The 20,518-nt window shown below is 40.9% G+C and overlaps 2 protein-coding genes and 1 non-coding gene across 7 annotated transcripts in view; 1 reads left to right on the top strand and 2 right to left on the bottom strand.

The window, feature by feature from the left end:
* The window catches only part of AFTPH (aftiphilin), a 65,548-nt gene extending 50,349 nt beyond the window's left edge, over positions 1 to 15,199 (top strand). Inside the window, exons 7-11 of one of the 2 annotated variants that reach the window (XM_040993323.1) lie at positions 2,302 to 2,362; positions 3,773 to 3,856; positions 7,476 to 7,599; positions 12,924 to 12,926; positions 14,266 to 15,199. In XM_040993323.1, coding sequence (XP_040849257.1) covers positions 2,302 to 2,362; positions 3,773 to 3,856; positions 7,476 to 7,599; positions 12,924 to 12,926; positions 14,266 to 14,410 — 417 coding nt within the window. In that variant the 3' untranslated portion in view covers positions 14,411 to 15,199. The remainder of the gene's footprint in view (positions 1 to 2,301; positions 2,363 to 3,772; positions 3,857 to 7,475; positions 7,600 to 12,923; positions 12,927 to 14,265) is intronic. The other variant, XM_040993324.1, reaches the window with a different exon arrangement.
* The window catches only part of SERTAD2 (SERTA domain containing 2), a 118,919-nt gene that overhangs the window by 30,187 nt on the left and 68,214 nt on the right, over positions 1 to 20,518 (bottom strand). For 2 of the 4 annotated variants that reach the window (XR_005885179.1, XR_005885180.1), the window contains exons 1-3: positions 5,426 to 5,631; positions 3,731 to 3,924; positions 1,432 to 1,503 (exon numbers count right to left, since the gene is read on the bottom strand). The gene's annotated coding sequence lies outside the window, so the exon portion shown is untranslated. Of the gene's footprint in view, positions 1 to 1,431; positions 1,504 to 1,535; positions 1,575 to 3,730; positions 3,925 to 5,425; positions 5,632 to 20,518 lie in introns of those variants that run through there. The other 2 variants (XR_005885178.1, XR_005885181.1) reach the window with 2 other exon arrangements.
* Positions 1,220 to 1,325, bottom strand: LOC121165456. The gene has a single exon (XR_005885246.1). It is a non-coding gene; the product is annotated as a U6 spliceosomal RNA (small nuclear RNA).

Here is a 20,518-nt window from a genome sequence, read left to right as displayed (position 1 = left end):
GCTGTCTTCAACTGCCTTCCCAGGCCACAAGCAAGGAGTTAGATGGGAAATGAGGCCACTGAGACTAGAACTGGCACCAGTATAGGATCCTGACACACGTGCAAGGCGAGGACTTTAGCCATTAGGCTGCTGTGGCCGGAAACAGAAGTCTCTTGATATGTTTCACTAGTTCACATAAGTATAGTTGAGAAATCAAGAATATGATTTGTACATTTTGTCACATGGATAGGCTCATGTAACCAATACTAATCAAGATTGTTTCTCACCACAGAGAATGCCCTTAATAGTCACACTTCCCTACTTCATCTTTCTCTTTTCCATGACATTTTCATGTTGCTTGGTTTATTCCTTCTGCCAGTAGGCCCACACCTGATTTTTAGAAACTAAATGCGCATGTTGTCTCAATGTTCTAGTTATAAAAACAATTATATTGGTCAATAGAATTAAATTGTTTCTCTTTTAAGGAACAGGATCTACCTCCGAGAAGGAAGGAAGACAGGCAGGTAGGCAAGCAAGAGAGCTAGCTCAGAACATTGTACGCCCGGGATCCCATATGGGCGCCGGTTCTATCCCGGCAGCCCCACTTCCCTTCCAGCTCCCTGCCTGTGGCCAGAGAAAGCAGTCGAGGATGGCCCAAGGCTTTGGGACCCTGCACCCACTTGGGAGACCCGGAAGAGGCTCCTGGCTTCAGATCAGCATAGCATCGGCCGTTGCGCTTACTTGGGGAGTGAATCATCGGACGGAGGATTTTCCTCTCTGTATATCTGCCTTTCCAATAAAAAATAATAAAAATAAATCTTTAAAAAAAAAAAGATTTTAATAGTGCTTTATCTTACACTAAAGCATAGTAATTAACATTACCAGAAAGAAAGAGAGGGAGGGAGGGAATGAAAGGAAGGAAGGAAGAGAAAAAGAGAAAAAGAAAGCTCAGAACAAGATTTTAATAGTGCTCTATCTTATACGATAGCATAGTAATTAACATTACTAGAAGATGACACATTAGAATTTAGTATATAAAACAGGGGTCATTTCAGTAAGTGTAGTCAAGCCTGAGCCCTAAGGCAAAAGAGATACAATCAAGCGTACGTTTTTCTAAGAATATTCATAAATGCTCAGATGAGTTTGTATTGTAGCCGATATTTGTTGTTTGCTTTTTTTTTTTTATCTTTCTACTTGGTAGTAATGAAATTTTAAAGCCTAGAAAAGTCACCTCTGAATTTTAGTTTTTAATTTTTACTTATCGTTTTGTGTGTCATCCTTGCACACGGGCCATGCTAATCTCTGTATTGTTCCAATTTTAGTATATGTGCTGCCAAAGCGAGCACTAATTTTACTTATTATCGTTTTATGATATAGTTCCATAGGCCCTGGAATTCCCCCCATCCACTCCCCAACCTCCTCCTCCCTCACTGAGTTCCCCCATACTATTACCATAGCACAGCTCTTCATAATCATATGTCCATCATTGCGGGCATGGACAGTTTCAGAGAGTCCAGCATCCTACTCTCAGGACATAGCAAACAATTTCATTGGGAGTCCATCTGCAGGTCAGAAGCAGAAATGCACTACATCCCCTCAAATGAAAAGCCACAATACAAAATCAACAGGAAGAAAAATAGAAATTTACAATGAATGCCATGAAGTTAAATGACATGCTACTGGATATAATAGTCTCCATTAAAAATTGACTGAAATGTTAGGACTCAAATAGACCTGTAATTTCTTTCAAACTTTGGAAAATTTGGTATAACTATAGACTTTAGACCTTCTCGTTTTATTTGACAACCAGCAAATTAACTAAACTGTATAAGGTCATATAACTAGTTACTTAGTGGTTAGTTACTCCAAGAATCTGCATAGCCTCCCTTTGAATATGGTGTCCTTATCAATTACATTAAGAAATTGTAAGTGGCTATTTCTTTAAAATAAATACCTCTAAATACCTCTAATGAAAAGTCAATGTTTTAGCAGATTACTGTAATCAAACGAGTAATGGATTTGTAAATCATGATTAAAGAATAGATTAAGATTTTAATAAAGAATCAGTACTTGTTTGAAAATGTAAACATAATTCCTTGTCTCAGATACTTTCAAAATATCAGTAAGCTGTGCTGTTTTTAAATTTGTAGTTTCAGTTTGTGTTAATATTTGCAGATAAACCTTTTGAAATTATGAATTATCCTAGTTTGTCTTTTGGGACTTGTTGCCTAATAGTCTTGCTATAATAATTTTCTATTAAAATTCTTTACATTGCTACATCCTGTACTGATTAATTTTGATTTTCTTGGTTTTCAACTCTAGGAGTGTCTACCACCCGTCCAGTTTGACTGGAGTAGCAGTGGCCTTACTAACCCTTTAGATGGTACGTCTCTCCGTAGAGCCTCTAGCACCAGAGCTAGAGTTAAGAAAGCTACAAAGTTCAGACAGACTTCTCTCTGCTGATTTCCTTTCTTTGTTTGAACATAACTTCTTACTCTTTGGAAATTCAGGCTTTCTTTCTGAATAGTAATTGCTCAAGAACCCAGCCATTACTATCAGTAGTCTTTACGTGCAGATACAGGTAGCCAAATCTAGGTCTAGCTTCAGTTTCTTTCTCTTAAGCTTATTTTTTGACTTACTTTTTACAAATATCCAGGTAGGTAGTTTAAATATTTTAGGTAGAACCAGTTTACTTGAAATTTTTTCTCTAATTTCTGGAATTTATTGGATGCGGAGTCTTGTGGCTATAGGCTGCTTTAAAGCACAATTATTTAACCAAAAACAGTGTGCAGATAGATCCATGTTGACTAAATATTTCATATTTATATGCAAATGAAAAAATCATTTTTTGGAACTTTTTCTAAAACTTATCTCCAAGCACTATAGGCAGTACTAGAAATGATTGATTTTACTCAATGGCTTTAAATGAAAATCCTGAAAGACAATGATATTCAAATACTAGATTATGCTAATTTCTAGTGTTGACAAGTTTTAAATGGTCCCTGAGTCAACTGCTCTTAGTCCTAGTGCTTAGGTTGTTTGAGCCATTGTCTCAAACCTTCTGTCAGCTTTGCCTTATGGCACAGGTCCTGGGATAACTGGAAAGCATCTATTGGAATAACTGCTGAAGGAAAGCCTGGATGCACCTTTTGCTGTTGTCTGGTGTCTTTAGTCAAATCATTTTGGTTTTTTTTATTAACAATTTCTTTTAAAATGTATACTATTTCTGATTACTGTTTCAGAGTTAAAGGGGAACAGTACAGCTTGAGGTTGCACATCAGGGTAGAGCAGCTATAACATATCTTATTTTAAATAAGTTGGCATAATGGTGCGTGTCCTGCAACCAACAGCTTGTCATTAAAGGAAAAAGACATTTGAAAGCAACATTGCTAACATGAGAGATTAATCTGGGCATGTACAGTGAGTGAGTGTTGGGTTGAGATTCAAGTATTGTTTCCCTTTAACGGGTCTACTTTCTCCCTTGGTCTTTCTGATATGGTTTCCAATTTTGATTCAAATAATTGAATTAACTAAAATCTTACTAAGTGTTACATTCTTTACATTGTACATCAGAAAATGTACATTGAATTAAATTGTTACTTTAGAAATGTCCTTAGTAATGAAAAACTAATACTGTACACCTTGTTTTATTGTTAATTTTTAAAATGTATAATGATTACTAATTATAACCTGCATGTTCAAGTGTGTGTCTTACCCCTTTTTACACATAACCCCTCCTCCCTTGGCTTACCTTCTGTGTGGCTGCCTACCACCATGGTCACTGCATTTCAAGCGAGTGGAGGTTCCACTCTTCTGAACCTTGATTTCTTTGGGCCCGTGGATGACAGTAGCTCTAGCAGCAGCACCACAATCCCAGGTCAGCAGAGTGTTCAAACCACAATTCTAGTTGATTCACTAAAAGCATGACCACATCACTTGACTTTCCTATAAACAAGGAAACAAGTAGATTATATCCTCTGTGTTTTTTAAGTATGTTTCTTTTATCTGTTATTTTCTAGTATCGGACTATAACAAATGACTTAAGTGAAATGTATTTTTAAGAAAAACTGAGCATAATAGTCAAAGCTGGAAGTAGCTACTAGAAATAAAATAGCCCTAATGTCCTTAGACAGTAAAAGGCAGGGTTTCTACTACTAGTACCCAACAAAATGGAAAATGTGGTATTTTATATGCTCATTTTTAAAGTACATTCTATAAAGCCATTTGAAAAAACTACAAGTTTAGAGATACAAGAATATTTTAGTACACAAAGATGACTTTACATTGTAGTGCCTGTAATAACATTTACATAGCATTCAGTTAGTTTTTAGTGCTGCTAAATATTAGGTTCCAAAATGTTGGAGTCTGGCAGATAGTTATATAGTCCCACATAGAACTATTACTGCTTTTATGTAACTCTAAAATAGCTAAATATAATGTTAGTTTTTCTTGAAGAAAAAAAATGTTAAGGAGCATAATTGCTATGAGATACTAAAAGCTAGAAATTAATCTTACTGGAGTGCCTGTTAATGTTCAGCCCTGAAAAAAGTTCATTGACCAAAGGACTAATGTATTTTGTCATTTTCTAAGTGAATAAAAGATGAAAAGTATAATGGCATTTATGTTTATAATTTATTTAATTTGATTTTAATGAGTCCTTGTCGTCTCCAACTTGTGATCTGGTGATCCTGCCCCTTGATAACTGGGCATCAGTTGGGGTGCTATCCAAAGGCTGATGCCCAGAATACCAGCAAGGATCTTTCTGGGTCCCCACTAGTGGCCAGTTTCATAGCCAGCCAGGTTCCTGAGCATTTGCTGATTTGGTTCTATATCACTAGATTACCCTGAGCCTCATGGTGGGATATGAGAAAGACTGACAGTCGGCGCAAGAAGCCCTGTCTGAGATCTGGTTCTGGAAATCTGACCCTGCCATAGGAAAGTTCCAAGTCCCTTGGGTAGACAGTGACTTACTGAATTTCTCAAATCTAAGCCCCATAGTACCATTTTCATTGTTTTTTAAGACTTGTAAGCATATGAAAAAACAATCTGGTTTTGACTTAAATATTGTCTACTATTTGCTTAAATTATCTTTAAATATGTTTGAGCTATGGAATGACCTGGGTGAGCTGATTAGTTGTCTTTCATTTTATAATATTTAATATGGGGTAGAGGGTAACCAAAAACTTGTGTGTCAGTTTCCTTATTTCTGTATCCCTAAGAATTAATCAGATTCCCATTTAAAATTTGCTTTCAGCTTTGTGTTTTCTTCAACTATGTAATTTAAGGGGTCACTGTTTTTCTTGATGCTTACAAACCTGGCTTAATTTGGGGGGGGGGGGCAGATAAGGGGTGTTACATTTCCAATTCATTTAAAAACTGTGTATAGAAGCACAAATTAACCTGGCCATATAAAGAAATATAGAAATGAGAAGTAGGCTCAGCATACCCAGCTACTGGAACACCAAATGACTTCAGAAGCTTAGACCTGTAACAGAAGTGAAATTGGCATGATCAGATGCAGTCCTCATTACTTTGAAATCTCTTAAATATTTTTGCTTAGTATTTTAGTTAATATGCTCTAGCTGCTGTATAAATTTGATTGATAAATTTGCTTTGGCTTCTTTTTATTGCTATTGGGTTTTGTTACAACTTATCATCAAGCTACAGGTATCAACACTTTGCTTAGTGTTCCATTTCACCACTTGCTTGCCCTTTTCTGACTTGTTTCTGGGAAAGTCATTTTGTCCTAGCTTGCGGTTACTAAATTATTTTGTGTGTGAGACTTAGGAGGTTGGCATAGAACTTGGTTGGCTAGCTTTAATTATGTAACTGAACTATGCCTCATTAAGGTTCTATTTTTAAAAAATAATAAAAATTACTCTCTAATTATTGATGTATAGTAAGCCATTGCCTTGCTTTTGAGAAATTTAATTCAAGTAGTTTTTGGGGTGAGTTTTTTGTGTGGGGTTCTTTGTTATATTTTTCCTTGTGTGGTAGTGATGTTTTGAGCTCAAGGGAAGGGTAATTTTTTTTTTTTATTTTAATCTACCTCTTTACTCTTTGACAGCCATGTGGCTAGTATTTTATAAACCCATTAAGTTTTTACTAGCACTTTCCCATTGCCAGTCGGAGTGCAGTTGTTGATTCTGCATTGGACATTGAACAGCAACTTAAATTTTGTGGTTGCTTAGAATCCTTAACTTGGAGAAACAAAGTGCTGTACTTGGGGTTCATTTGATCCCTTTGCAGATATCTACAATTTTAATTGCAACTCATTGTTGAATTGGAAGTCTTTTCTATATATTTTAAAGCTACACCTTAATAAAATATTAAGAATTTGTATTAAGAACTTGGGAAGTCATACATTTTCTATAGCCTTCCTCCCTGGTTGGACTTGATAACTGTGGATGCTGCTTTTGCTTGTTTCATTTCCGTAAACATCTGAGATCTATATTTACATTTGCTGATGATCTACACATTTATCTGATAGAAGGATTTCATTATCTGATCTTATATGGTGCTATAAATAAATACAATTTGAGGAAGCTACATACACTCTTCCTTATAATCGGTATTTCTGTTATTCCCTCAAAATACTAAACCTTTTTTTCTCTGAAGTATGCTAGTACCAAGGAGGGTGCAGAATGTAAAACTCCTGAATGTCTTTATTCAAAATCTAACTTGAATTTAAGATTTTTTTTTAATCAGGTGTTTCATAGTCACTGTTTAAAATCTACCTGAACAATTTTAAGTATTTCTGTAATGTCAGATGGGGAAGAATTTTTATATGTCAACTTTATACATGTTGAATTATTTTAGCAAGATATTTGAAATGCCTACAAGATACAGTTATAAAACAAGAATATACTTAACCGTGACATACAAATGTCCATTCTTTTTCAAAAACTGTGCTTCTAGACACTCTGAAAGTATTTTTGCCTTCCCTACCTCTTACCTAAACAAAAAACAATGTGGTTTGTCTTATAACTGTTTTAAAGTCTCCCATCACCATATTTAAAAGGCTTTCCCAGTCTGTTGCTGTGGAAGTAAAGCATGAGAAAATTGTCAAGACGTAGGTAGTGGAAGAGGAAGGTTTAAGTAATTAGCTTAATCAATTTAAAAAATTAGCTATGTCCTAAAACAAGTTGTGTGCATTCTATTTATAAAACACTAATTTCAACATCACAAGCTAATCCAAATTTTTCTAAACTCATAGAAATTTTAGAAGCATTTGAGTGTATTTATCTACAATATAATGTTAGATAAATCTAGGATATATTTATTCCAAAGTAGCATTTTAAAAGTATTTTTCTGATTCATCAAAGTGCCGAAAGGAAGAATGTAAATTAAAAGCTAAATGCAAGAGTATAGTTTTTCAAAGATGTGTTATGCTTGTCTCAGATGTTTACAGAAGATTGCCTTTTGCATCTTGGATTGTGGCTAATTGAGTCGCCCACTGCAGCTTGCCATCACTGACTATCATTCTATACTATAAGGTGTGGATCCAGAGTTGTATGAGTTAACAACCTCTAAGCTGGACATCTCCGCCTCGAGCCTCAAGGTGACGGATGCGTTCGCAAGACTCATGTCCACGGTGGAGAAGACAAGCACATCTACCAGGTAGAGGACTGGTGCTTCCATTCACTTCATAACTGTCCACGTCTAGAAAGTAGTATTATATTGGGGACTCTTAGAATAAGTTTTATAAGACATGTCTGACATGTGGGATTTTTCTTCCTCCCTACTCAATAGAGAGTTCTGACTGAGTAATGCAATCATAAAGCAGTGTGGAGCTACTGCCCCTTTTCCTGAATAATTACCGAACCATCTTTAGAAATTCAAATTTTAGTGTTCTCACTTCCCAGTTACAAAGCAGCAGCCACTGTTTGAGATTTTTCAGTAATGCACACTTGTGATTCGGTATACAGAAGCTTTTCACGAAGTGTTCTGGGAGCCCACCTCCCAGAGCTGTGACAAGTACTCACCTCCTAGTACTGGAACCAGAGCCATTCAAGGAGTGTCACTTGGGCCTTCTGTTCAAGCAAACTTTGAGTTGGAAATAACTAAGCAGTGGGACGAGCCCATTGCTTTGACAAGTTTACTATCAGCATAGCCATTTCCTAACAGAAAGGCCCTTGCTGTGAACCAGATTTCTCATCCAAGAGCAAACACTGGTGATTTAGCATGCTGACTCTGCCACTCCAAACCATGAGTTATCAGCATTGTAAGGTGCAAATATTCATCTGTCACTCACTTTGGAAGTGGATAAAGGCATGCCACTCACATGTTAAATTCAAATTTAGCAGTGTTTTTATAGAAAGATACTCAAAGTGTTTTACTTAATAATTATTGCTAGTCCTTTAAGAAGCAGTGCAACATAAGCTATATTCTGATGTGATTATTTATTCAACAGATGCTTACCACTAGTATTTGTAGTTACAGGAAGTTATTATGTTTTTATATTGTAGACACCCTTACTTTTTTTGTTCATCCTCGCCTGTCCACAGATTCTCTCCATTTTTTCCCCATGTCTCATCTATTTGCACTTTGACTTTAAAAAAAATAACTTTACTGTGCTGTTTTTAGGACAACTCTTTCTGGAATAGCCTTACCCTTTCATCACCTTTCTTCCCTGTCAGCTCACTAGCCCAGTGATGAAAATTCATTCTTTGTGCCATTAGGAGGAGCTCTAAACCACATTGTTAATTTACTTGCTGTCCTAATTTTTTGCCTTACTGTTGAAACATGCTGTGCACTAACAAACTTTCCTAACCCCTGCCACTTCATTTTGTCCTTTTTTTTTTCCTATATTACTTGGAAATGAAATCAAACTACAGCTTTTATATTTGTCTGTTATACAGTTACATTAAGTACCTGTCCAACTTCCTATTTTTAAAAAATTGGTTACAAAGTGGGCAGTGTGTTTTGTTTTAGGCAATGTATGTATTATTTGAAAATAGAAAAAACTAAAATATTCACAAGTCTTAACATTTAATAAAGTCTTAAAATACCATACAATGTCCCGATGAGTCCCAGTTGAATAAAGAGATGGATGGGTAATATAGAAATGGTTTAAACTACTAAAGGCACAGCAAAGTCCTCCTGGCTATTCACAGTGTACAGAACAGAGTAAAAAACACAGGGCCTGCGAGTAAGGAAGGGTTACACAATGGTAAATAGAGGTAGACATGGCACAGACCGCACCCCACAAGTACATACATCTAAGAAAGGCCTTTGAATATATACTGTGTGTGCTCTGTTCTCTTTAAAGGCTGCAAAAGCTAAAATACCTCAAGGGGAGAATTTAAGACAGTAAGGTTCTTAGTTCTAAAACAGTTATATCATCTTCCTTAGCTTTCCGAATAAGAATTACTTCCTAATCTAAATTACCTTCCTAAATCTAGTTGCCACAGACCTTTAAATGAAGGTTATAAAGGAAAAAGGACTAGTTGCCATTGGGAATACATTTTTTCCTTTTTAGCCCTTTTATTGAGATTTCACTCACATACCATAAAGCCTACTTTGTAAGTATGTAGTTCATTTGTTTCTGCTGATTTCATACCATTTAGTTCTAGAATCTTCTTGCCCCCAAAAGAAATCCATAACCATTAGCAGTCCATTCCTATACTTCTCTTTCTCCAATCTCTGTAATAAATAATTTGCTTTGTCTATAAATTTGCCTATTTTGGTTATTTTGCATAATGGAATCTTAAAATCTGCTTCCTTTTGTGTCTTAACTCAAAAGTTACGTTGTAACATTCATTAAAGTTCACTCCTTTGTGTGGAAATAAAGCAGCTAATCATTTATCAGCTGAGCCAACATTTGGATCATTTTCACTCTTGGTGTAATCCTGTACGAACACATGTTTTCAATACTTTGGAGAGTGGAATTGTTGGATTCTGTAACTATTTTGCCCTTCTGGGAATTGCCAAGTTTTTCAAGTGATGGCATCATCTTACATTCCCACACCATGCTCACGTTACAATTTCTTCATTCTTACCAGCACTTATTGTCTTTGGTGCTATCATTTGTTTTCATCTTTCTGGTGGCTTGTGTTGGTAATCTATATGCTTATTGATTATATATTTTTGGGAAGATGTCTAATCATTTCCTTTGTTTTTTAATAGGGTAATTTGTCTTTTTAAATTGAGTTTTAAGGATGCTAGAACCTTTATCATATATTATTTGCAAGTATTTCTCATTCCATCACCTGTCTTTTCGCCCTTTTGACAACATCTTTTGAAGGACAAAAGTTTTAAATTTTAATTGTATATGTTTTTCTTCTTTTGTTACTTTGGCTCTGTAGATGTCCCATTTAAGAAACCATTTCTTAATCTACAGATTGTCCTCAAGCATTAAGTTCTTTGCTATTACTCTAGAACAGCTGATTCACATCAGTGCATAGGGACTGTAGATAAACACACAGACTGTAACTTTTAAACTTTCAAAATACAACTTCGTATTGCCTTCAAGTAGTGCCTCTGGAATAAAGCAATGGCAGAAACCCTGGGATAACTTTGACCCACTGTTCCTTGGGTATGGCATCCTCCTTGCTCTCCTGCTGGACCCTACTGCACTCTGCAAGTGGGAAAGTCCATTGAGGCACAATTTTGTTATTGTTTGAAGTCACTTCTATCATTGCAGAAGCAATAAAATTTCATTATGGGTGGCTAGAAAATAGACTATTCCTTTCTTACCATTCAGATCACTATGAAGGTCATTCAAAAAGCTCACAGGAAATGGAATGAAAAGTTGTAGTTATTTTAGTTTAAAAACTTGAAATGTATGCTTAGAAACTGAACATGACTTAAAAACAAAAACAAAAAAAACCCCTAAGTATTATGGAAGTATTCAGTTTTCCCACTGAAAAAGGGTCCTTGGAATTTAACCATGTCAAGCTAGTCATTTATATTATTAGCAGAAGACAGACATTTAAGAATGTAAAACAGGCCAGCAAGCACTGTTGTATATCAGGTGAAACCTCTCTTTGCAGTGCCAGCATCCAAAGTGGACCTGGGTTCTAGTCCCAGGTGCTCCGTTTTTCACCCAGCTCCCTGATAGTGTGGCTGTGAAGCAGTATTCAGGACGTCCCAAGTCTTTGGGGCTCTTCACCCACGTGGGAGACTTGGAGGAGCTCCAGCCATGGCAGCTGTCTGGGGTATGGACCAGTGGATAGAGATCTCTGCTTTTCCCTCTCCTCCTCTGTCACTCTGCCTTTCAAATAAATCCTTTTTTAAAATTAGGGAAAAAATCAGAAGGTGCTACATTGAGACTAAGCTTTCTTTGGTTTCCAGCAGGACTCGTGGAAGTGTTCTTGTTTGGTAAGCACAGAGAGAACACTGGCTCATCAGAGGACGCTCCAGGGAGGCTTTCCCAGAGCATTTTCCTGGGAAGGCTCGTTGACCTTCCCAGAACACTCTCCTGAATAAACAAATGTTATTGTTCTTTGGTCCTCCAAAAAAATTAACATGCAAAATGCCTTTGTACCTGGCTGCATCCACTTTTGCTGTGACTGGATCACTTCCACCTGTTAGCCATTGTTCTTTGATTGTATTTTTCTTCAGGATCATATTGGTAAAACCATATTTCATCTTCAAGTTCTTCCACAAAAGGGTTCAGAAAATTCATTCCAATTGTTTAAAATTTTCATTGGTATCTCTGGTCTGAGCACAGATGTTAGCATCTACTAGGTAGAAAGTTTGCTCTACTTTAAGTTTTCAGTCACAATAATATAAGCTGAACTCATTGAATTGGTTATTATCATTGTTGCTCTCAGATTTTTTTAAGAAAGAGATTACTTAAAAGGCAGAGAAAGCGAGGGAACTTTATTTCATTGGTTCACATCCCAAATTCCTACAACAGCTAAAGTTGGGCAGGCCTTAGCCAGGAGCCCTGAATTCAATCTGGGTTTCCCACGTGGGTGGCAGGAGCCCAGCACTGTGCGGCATCAGGTTCATCCTGCTTGGATGCATGTTAGCTGGCACGGCAGTGGGCAAGCCTCAATCCCAGGCATTCAGTAGGAGATGTAGGCATCTCGGGTGCAGTAGAGCTCTGACACCAAGTGCCTGCCCTAGCTGACCACTGAGGGCCTCACACAGTGACATGCATGGCCTGCCTGCCACTGCTACAGGCTTCACCTTCAACATAATTCAATCCCTTTTGCAACAGGTTACCCATTTCTAAACTGCTTTCTTCCAGACATTATCCCCTCTACTCTCTGTGAGACATGGGTGATTACACCAGTTTTGTGCCCAGGCTTTGCTGAAATTTGATTTGTTCTTGGTTAATTCTTGGCAGAATTCATATTACTGTGATGAGGCTGTCTTCCAACTAATGCCTTAAGCTTCTTAGTCCCTCAGACTAGATCTGTTCAGACATGTGATACCAAGCTATTTATTTTGATACCAAAAAAAATGATTCTTTTTTTAAAAATGTATTTTCCATAAACACTTGAAGACACCCTCCCCCCAATTTGTAAACAAAAATGAGATTTTATAGGCCATGATGAAGCAAACCTGCTGCTTCGCTGACTTCATCTGTGATGTCAGCCAGTTACCATCTCGCCCGACAGGTAGGCCTGATTCAGAATTCCCCGGGAACAGCCCTTCTCTGCTCCGTGCAAGCCAGTATTCAGCTGCACCTGGTTCTTGGCCTCTGCGGTGCCTCTCACCTAGCTTGTCTTCTCCATCCTTTTTGTTTCCTGTGCAAGAACACTAGCATGATTTTTAAAAAAAACAAAAAACACAGTCCATTTGCTTTGCGCAGTATCCTAAGCTCTGTTTGTCCCTTTGCTTTCTTCAGATAGTATTTACTGCTCTCTGTTCACCTAATTCCCTGTAAATTACATATTAAAGACTGCTGAACTCAGAGTGGACTTTCTGGCTAGAACAAGTCAGATGGTAAAGCACTTCAAGAGACACTAACTGGTTGGCTCCCGTGTTAGTAGGTAAAAGTAACCACCTGTGGAGACCAACCTTGTCTACATTAGTTACAGTTTTTTGCTGAGACAACACCGTATTTGATTTTATTTTGAAATGATCAGCTATCCAGTTCCTCCAGCTCACAGGCTACTTGATAGATTTGTTACCATTGAAGTACAGCTAAAAAAAAAATACACATTTTCATCAGGAAAAGAGAATTGTATGCCATCCTTCTAAGAAACCCCAGTTCCAGCTGCCTGCCTGCTGATAAACTCAGGTCCTACTCTCCTACTCTGTTGTTGGATTTTTTTTTTCATTCACCCTATGAAATCTGTATTGCAGCTTGGACTCAAAAATGGTAACAGAAAATTCTGAGTTTTACATAGAGGTATGCATCTGTCTTTCCTGTCTTGCTTCACACTTCCTGCTCCCACCTGCTTTTTTGTTGTTCTGAGGGTAGTTTGTATCCCCTCTAACAGAGGCCAACTGTCCTTCACAGTAGAAAAGATTTGGGCTATCCAGAATCACTTTAAAAGTATCTTTGTTTACAGTTCATTCTCTCCATGGCGACAACTACTCCTTTAACAGATTTCATAGCTGAGAAGATACAGTGTGGGTTATAATCATGGGTTCAATGTGAGCCACATTTGAGTTTCATGTGGCGTTTTCCTTAGCTTACCAACTGAGGAGACCTGGCACCAGGGATTTGTTTTGTTTTTAATTTCCATTGCTAGGCCCTAACTACTCACTCATTCTGGGGTCCAGTGTCAGGATAATTCATCGGCAAGGCCGTAGGATGTAGGGGTTGCCCTTTTGCTTGACTACCTCCTCAGCCCCAATAGACAAGCCTCATGGGCCTGCGGGGGGCCTTTGTGCATCCACATAGGGCCCAGACTGAGTGTTTGAGCTGAGTACTCTTGAAATTCTCATTGGAGATGGGGCCAGCCTGGGGTTAACATCATGTGCACAGCCTGGGCCAGACCTGTCAAGGTGGTAGAGACTTGGGTAGTCTCACATGGGGCTGAGGAGGAATTCCTGGATGGAGGGGGACTAGGATATCCGCTTCCTGTTTCTGCTTAGTAACATTCTGAATTTATTCCTGGGTAGAGGCTTCTGCCTTAAGCAGTGCTGTGAGCTGTGTCAGTCGGGACACAGCTGGCTGTGACAAGCAGACAGGAAAGTGTTGCTCTGAGCATCGGCTTCTAGCATGAGGTTCCTGCAGCAGGGAAGTCGTACACTGAGCCGGAGGGGCAGGTGCCCCCTCCCCCCGCCCACAGACTGCTGCCTGCCTGCCTGGACAGGAGAGATCGCCTTCCACTTGCGCGACAGCAAAGTCACATTAACACTTTTTACTTCTGCCAACAGGAAACCGAAAAGAGAAGAGCACTTAAGTGCAGAAGCTCTCAAGGTGATCGCCAGCCTTCCCGACCTGACCTTCATGCATGCCAAGGTGTTGATGTTCCCGGCCACGCTGACGCCCTCCACGGGCTCCCAGGGCAAGGCGGACTGAGGACTGGGGGCACGTGCCCTCCTGTCCTCCAGCCCCTCTCTACCATCTAAAGCATACTTGCTGTAATTAAAAAGAAAAAATCAAATTCAGCTGATTTGTTGGTAAGCCGCACTAGAAAGGTATACATAGTAATGTATATTTATTTACATACTGAAGTCCTAAATTTATATTAGAAGAAAATGTAAATAATTGGGGGTGAACATTTTTGAAGATTTATTCTTTTTGTGTTGCTGGGGTGTATACATTTATGTCTTTGTGAAATACACTGGTGGTGTCCTTCTTACAAACCTTTTGAAATAAAAATGTCAAAGCATCTCCATTGTCTATGAAACCTCTCAGTCCTTTCAAACTGCATTGACTGTCCTCTTCAATTTTCCTATCTTATGTTGAATGATTTTGCTATCATCAGTATGCCCCAAAGTCTGTTTAAATTTTCCCCCTTTAGTTTTTGCGTGTGATGGGTTTGTTGCAGATCTGGTTTGTGTTAGCGTTTTGGGCTCTTTTCTAATCCCGTCAGTCTGGCATACTGTTTGACCTTTGTGAGGTACTGCACCGATTACCATAGCTAAGGACGTGGGTCTCGTTAGAGGTTGATTGGAGAGGGTTAAACACGATTCTGCCTGTTTTACATTAGTTTGATTTGGAGAAGGACCAAATTATATGAATGTCTTAAAATGAAATTTACTTGTTGCCGATTTTTTGTTCTATTGTACCACTATTTTTTGACGATTTTGCACAGTGTAAAATGACATAATCATAGATTGCTATGGTTTAGGCTGTAAATACAGTTAAAAACTATGGGTTTTAAATGTTTGGGGAAATTCCTATGGAAAAAAAGAGAGACATGTAGAAGAACCTCTTCCAAGGTTAATGTGCATGCCCAAAGTCTTCTGAGATTTCAGTGTGTAAATTTCCTTTTAGCTTACGAAAATAAAATAATTTAAAAGAAACTCTGTCTTGACATTCTCACTTAAATATCAAAATACAAAGAGTTTAATACTGAATAAAGCTTCACATCAAACGTATTTTAGCCCAAGAGAAATGATTTGCTGGGGCACATACCCTGTAGAAACCAGAAATATTTACAGTCTAAAGCAGCTCCTATAATTCATTGTAACATATCTTTATCAGAATACTGGCAAAGTAAAATAGGGATGTGTAGGATTTTTTTTCTTTCTTTCTGAGAAGCTACATATAAGGTGGCCAGTGTTCCACAGTTTAGGCTAAGGCTCCTGTGTTGCCAGAATGCCGTGGCAGTGTGCCCGTTCCAGTCCTGGCTGTTCCACTTCTGATCCTGCTTTCTGCTAATCTACCTGGAAGAGCAAGGAAAGCCCCGTGCTTCTGCCTCTGCCACCCATGAGGCCAGGATTTAGTTCCTGGTTTTGACTGAACTGGCTGTTGGAGCCATTTGGGGAGTGAAGCAGCTAGAAGATAAAGCTCCCTCCCTCTCCCTGCTTTTCTAATAAAGCTTTCATATATATACACACAAACATATGTATGAAATTAAGCAGAAAAGTTAATAAAAAAAATTCTACAATGTATTAGATACTCCTGCACATCAATAGGCCAGGTGTTTAGCCTCATGATTAAGTCACTGGTTGGGCTGACCATCCTGTCCCTCTGCTCACGACTCCACATGCCCACTGATGCACACGCTAGGAGGTAGCAGATGGTGTCGCAAATAGCTGGGTTAGAGGCCTGGACTGAGGGCTCAGCTCCTGCCTTCCACTGCAGCCAGGAGCCACAGCAGGCCTGTGGGGAGGGAACCAGCTGACAGCAACTGCCTGACTCTGAGAGCCATTGATATTTCCTAAGGGACGGGCTGGCAGCCTGGCCGCCTTCCACCCCCCTGGGCTGGGGGAGTGTTCCCGGGGCCAGCCTGTCGCAGGGGCTACCAGAATGCTTGCCCAGATGTGACGTCGCTTGGCCTGAAGCAGTATGCAGTTCATTCTGCCTTCTGCCATCCCCAGTTTTTTTCTTCTGTCCTTTTTCTGACAAGTCAAGCTTCCAGTGAGTGTCTAGTAAGTTTTCTGGATGGAAGTAAGATATTCTACAGCACAACTTCATATTTCAGCTTAATGGGCCACCTCTACAGCTCATTACAACTAAACTGTAGTAAAACCATATAATAGCTGTGGGAAAGTTAGCTTTTCTGCCCCATGATATCCTAAGAATGAGACAGATACTGCCTACCCCCACAGCATGTAAGAAGCTTGTCCTGTGTGAGAACAGTCAGTGGCAAACGGAGCACAGCGTCAGGACCCCCGGAGGGGCTCCCGGAGTTCCAGCATAGCCAAGAAGCAGAAACAGAAGGAAAAAGCACTTTAAGACCATTTCGACAGGAGAAATGGATCTTCTATCTGCCGTTCACTTCCCAAATGGCCGCACCTGCCAAAGCTGAGCTGATCTGAAGCTGGAAGCCAGGAGCTTCTTGTGATTCTCCCACATGGGTGCCAAGGCCAACTTCTGCTTTTTTCCCAAGCCACAGGCAGGGATACCAACTGGTGCCTATATCGGATGCTGGACTTTACAAGTAGGGTATTAGTCTGTTGAGCTACCATGCCAGCCCCTCAGGTGCACTCAGAATAATGCAAAAAATTTAAATGAAGTGGCCCAGCTTTAGTTCAGAGAGTAGATGCTTCGTCTTAAACTCTTCTTGGAAAAGACAGAGACCTCCCTTTTATCCTGCTGGTTTTTGATGTTTTAGTAACAACTGCATTGTTGGTGGGGCATTATAGGTGAGAGTACTCTAAGGGAGAGCCCTGAAAATGCTCACCTCTGCGCCAGGGCAGGCCAGGCACAGTGGCTGGCAGCATCAGGGTCCTGGATGCTGCCCGGAAGCCTCAGCTGCGGGAGAGCTTGGCAGCCGCACGCTTAGCCTGCTTCTGCTTCCCCCATCTCCCCAGTGCCTTTCCTTTCGCCAGGAAGTGCCTGCAGTGCTAGGGAGGGGAAAACCTGCAGGTCAAATTACATGCTAGCTCAACCATCAGCTGTGTCCTTTACATCCTAAAATCTGCTTATTGGGACTGCACTGTGGCATACCACGCTAATCCTCCACCTGCAGTACCGGCATCCTGTATGGGCACCTGTAAAAATTCCCACTGCTCCAGTTCTTACCCGCTTCCACTGTTCCAGTTCTAATCCAGCTCCCTGCAAATGGCCTCAGGAGGCAGTGGAGGATGGTGTAAGTGCTTGGGCTCCTGCACACATATGAGAGATCTGAAGAAAGCTCCTGGCTCATGGCTTCAGACTGGCCTTTCTCCAGCCCATGGAGCCATTTAGGGAGGGAACCAGCTGATGAAAGTGCTCTCTGGCTCCCTCGCTGGCCTTTTTCACTCTCATTTTCTGAAACTTTGCATTTTAAATGACATTTTGAAAAAAACTGCTCAGGAGTAAGAAATGGCCTTGTGGCCTAACGCTTAAGGTGTCAGTTGCAATGACATGCCCCACATTAGAGTGTCTGCATTCAATATCCAGCTCCTCTCTCTGCTCCAACTGCCGAGTAATGTGGACTCAGGAAGGTGGTGGCAGTTGATGACCCCAGTGACTGGATCCCTGCTGTGGCAGCCAGCTTCAGCCCTGCCATTGTGGGCCTTTGGGAAGTGAGCTGGTGCATGGAGGGGAACTAGCTCTCAAAGCCACTTGTCATTCTCTGGGTTACTGCGAGCCGCAGCGGGAAGCACAGGCACCAGCTCACCTGAGCTACGTCACTACTATCTCCGTGAGTCACGTGTTACTAGAGAACTTGTCCTTCCCTCTGTGTGACTGGGTTCCTTATTGAGAACCTGTCATCTCATCCCCTCGTGTTCCCTGAGTCAGTTAAGCTAGGTCTTGGGTATGACTAACAAAAATTCCAAATACTGCATTTCACGTCATAACTGTCACAGGCATCCCTGAAATTGGGAAGTGTCGTGCAATAAGAAGGGTTGTCTGTTTAACTGGAAATGGCTTTTCTCAGGGATCTGTGCATAATGCTGTTGTACATCCACATCGCTGCTGACAGTGGTGGCAGTGGATTACAGACAGAGGGTCATTTCTCTACGAGACATTGTAGAAGTCAGTCCGCGGCAGCCAGGCGCTTCCCAGGCCCCTTAGAGCCTGGGGGTTTACTTTCTGCTCTGCCTTTCTCAGCATGTGGCTTCTACCTGCTGATCCAAAGGGGCTGTTGAGGTGTTGCCCATCATGCCTACATGCCACGTGAAGAGGTGCCAAGGCCCAGCCCATAAGACAGCCACATTATTTGCAGTTACAGCCTGTCTGCTGGCCAGAGTTGGTAACATTATCTCATCTAGCTACTAACAAGCCTGAGAAATACCTTCGCTTGTGGCAGTAGAGGGTGAGAGGTGTTTAAAAATGGAGAATTTAGGGCCCGGCATGGTAGCGTAGTGGTTAAAGTCCTCGCCTTGCATGTGCCTGGATCCCATATGGGTGCTGGTTCTAATCTCGGTGGCCTTGCTTCCCATCCAGCTCCCAACCTGTGGCCTGGGAAAGCAGTTGAGGATGGCCCAAGGCCTTGGGACCCTGCGCCTGTGTGGGAGACCAGGAAGAGCTCCTGGCTCCTGGCTTCATATTGGCTGAGCTCCAGCCATTGCAGCCGCTTGGGGAGTGAACCATCGGATGGAAGATCTTCCTCTCTGTCTCTCCTCCTCTCTGTATATCTGCCTTTCCAATTAAAAAAATAAATCTTTTTTAAAATGGAGAATTAGAGGATTCTAGGGGCAAATGGTGGGCCTGGTGCTTAGAGCATGAAGCAGTTAAGACGCTACAGCACATATCTGAATGCCTGGGTTTGAATCCCAGTTCTGCCCATTTTAACGACCTGCTAATGCAGACCTTGGGAGACAGTGATGGCTCAGATAAAAGACCCAGAGCTCCCAGCTTCAGCCTGGCTCATCTCAGTCACTGCACACATTTAACAAGTGAACCAGGGGATGTGAGCTCTTGGCTGTCTCCTCTCTGCCACTAAATGATGTTTCAAAAGAATTCAACATCTGACAGCCCAAATCTTGATATTCTTTTATTTATTTTTTTTTTGGTGGGGGAAAAGGTTTATTTAATTTTATTGAAAAGGCAGATTCCGGCAGATTGAGAGCAGGAGAGGCAGAGGAAAGATCCATCTGCTGGTTCACTCCCCAAGTAGCCGCAACGGCTGCAGCTGAGCCAATCTGAAGCCAGGAGCTGGTTCTGGGTCTCCCACGCGGGTGCAGGGTCCAAAGGCTTTGGGGCATCTCTACTGCTTTCCCAGGCCACAAGCAGGGAGCTGGAAGGAAAGTGGAGCAGCCAGGACACAAACCAGCACCCATAGGGAACCCCAGTGAGGATTTAGCCACTAGGATATCACACTGGTTCCTTGATATGCTTTTGAGAGAAGTGGACAAGATTCTAGTAGCAAGGAAGAAGTGGAGAACAGATCACGTGAGAACCAGAAGTCTAGGCCTCAGCTGTGTTTTCACTTCTCAGCCTTACAGACAGCCCTTCGTTGAGATGTCATACATGGAGAAATGAATTCCAGCAGTCATTATCTCTGGCTAGGAGCTTATCCTAGGAGAAGTACAATGCATAGGGGGCAGTGCATTTGATGGGAACAAATGCTACAGCAAGTCACAGGTGGAGGAGGCAGCAGCCTGATGTGGCAACAGCATCCGGTCAGCAAGGGGCAGCATACAGCTCTGCCACAGCTTGGGTGATCCCTCTCCTGAGACTTGAATTTCAGAAGCTGAGGGGTTGGAGTCCCCACACGCAGGAACCAGGGTGGGAAGAAATCTTAGAAAGCCACTGGCTTGGGCTGGGCCTGATGCTGCGTGGGAAGCCCACATCCAGCTTCCCGCAGATCCCGGCTGGGCGTGGGCCTCTGCCACTCAGGAGAGTGGCGTGGGCTTCCAGGACCTGGACTCCATCCCGGCCAGCTCCAGCTACTGCATACATTGAAGATACTTCCTTGTCCCAACTCTGTCACTCTGCCAGCTAAAAGTTCATAAGCAAAAAACACACAGACTAGCTACATGAATTTTTAAAACTCCCAAGGTACAATAATATGTTGGCTCTAAGAAATTCACTTCCTCAGTAAAGATGATCACAGAGTAAGTAAAAGAATGGAAAAAGATATCA

This window comes from Ochotona curzoniae, unplaced genomic scaffold, assembly GCF_017591425.1.
Source record: "Ochotona curzoniae isolate NIBS_2020 unplaced genomic scaffold, NIBS_Ocur_1.0 contig_883, whole genome shotgun sequence".
Lineage (NCBI taxonomy): Eukaryota > Metazoa > Chordata > Mammalia > Lagomorpha > Ochotonidae > Ochotona > Ochotona curzoniae.
Note: the sequence above shows the minus strand (reverse complement) of the source record. Positions and strands in the feature narration are given on the sequence as shown.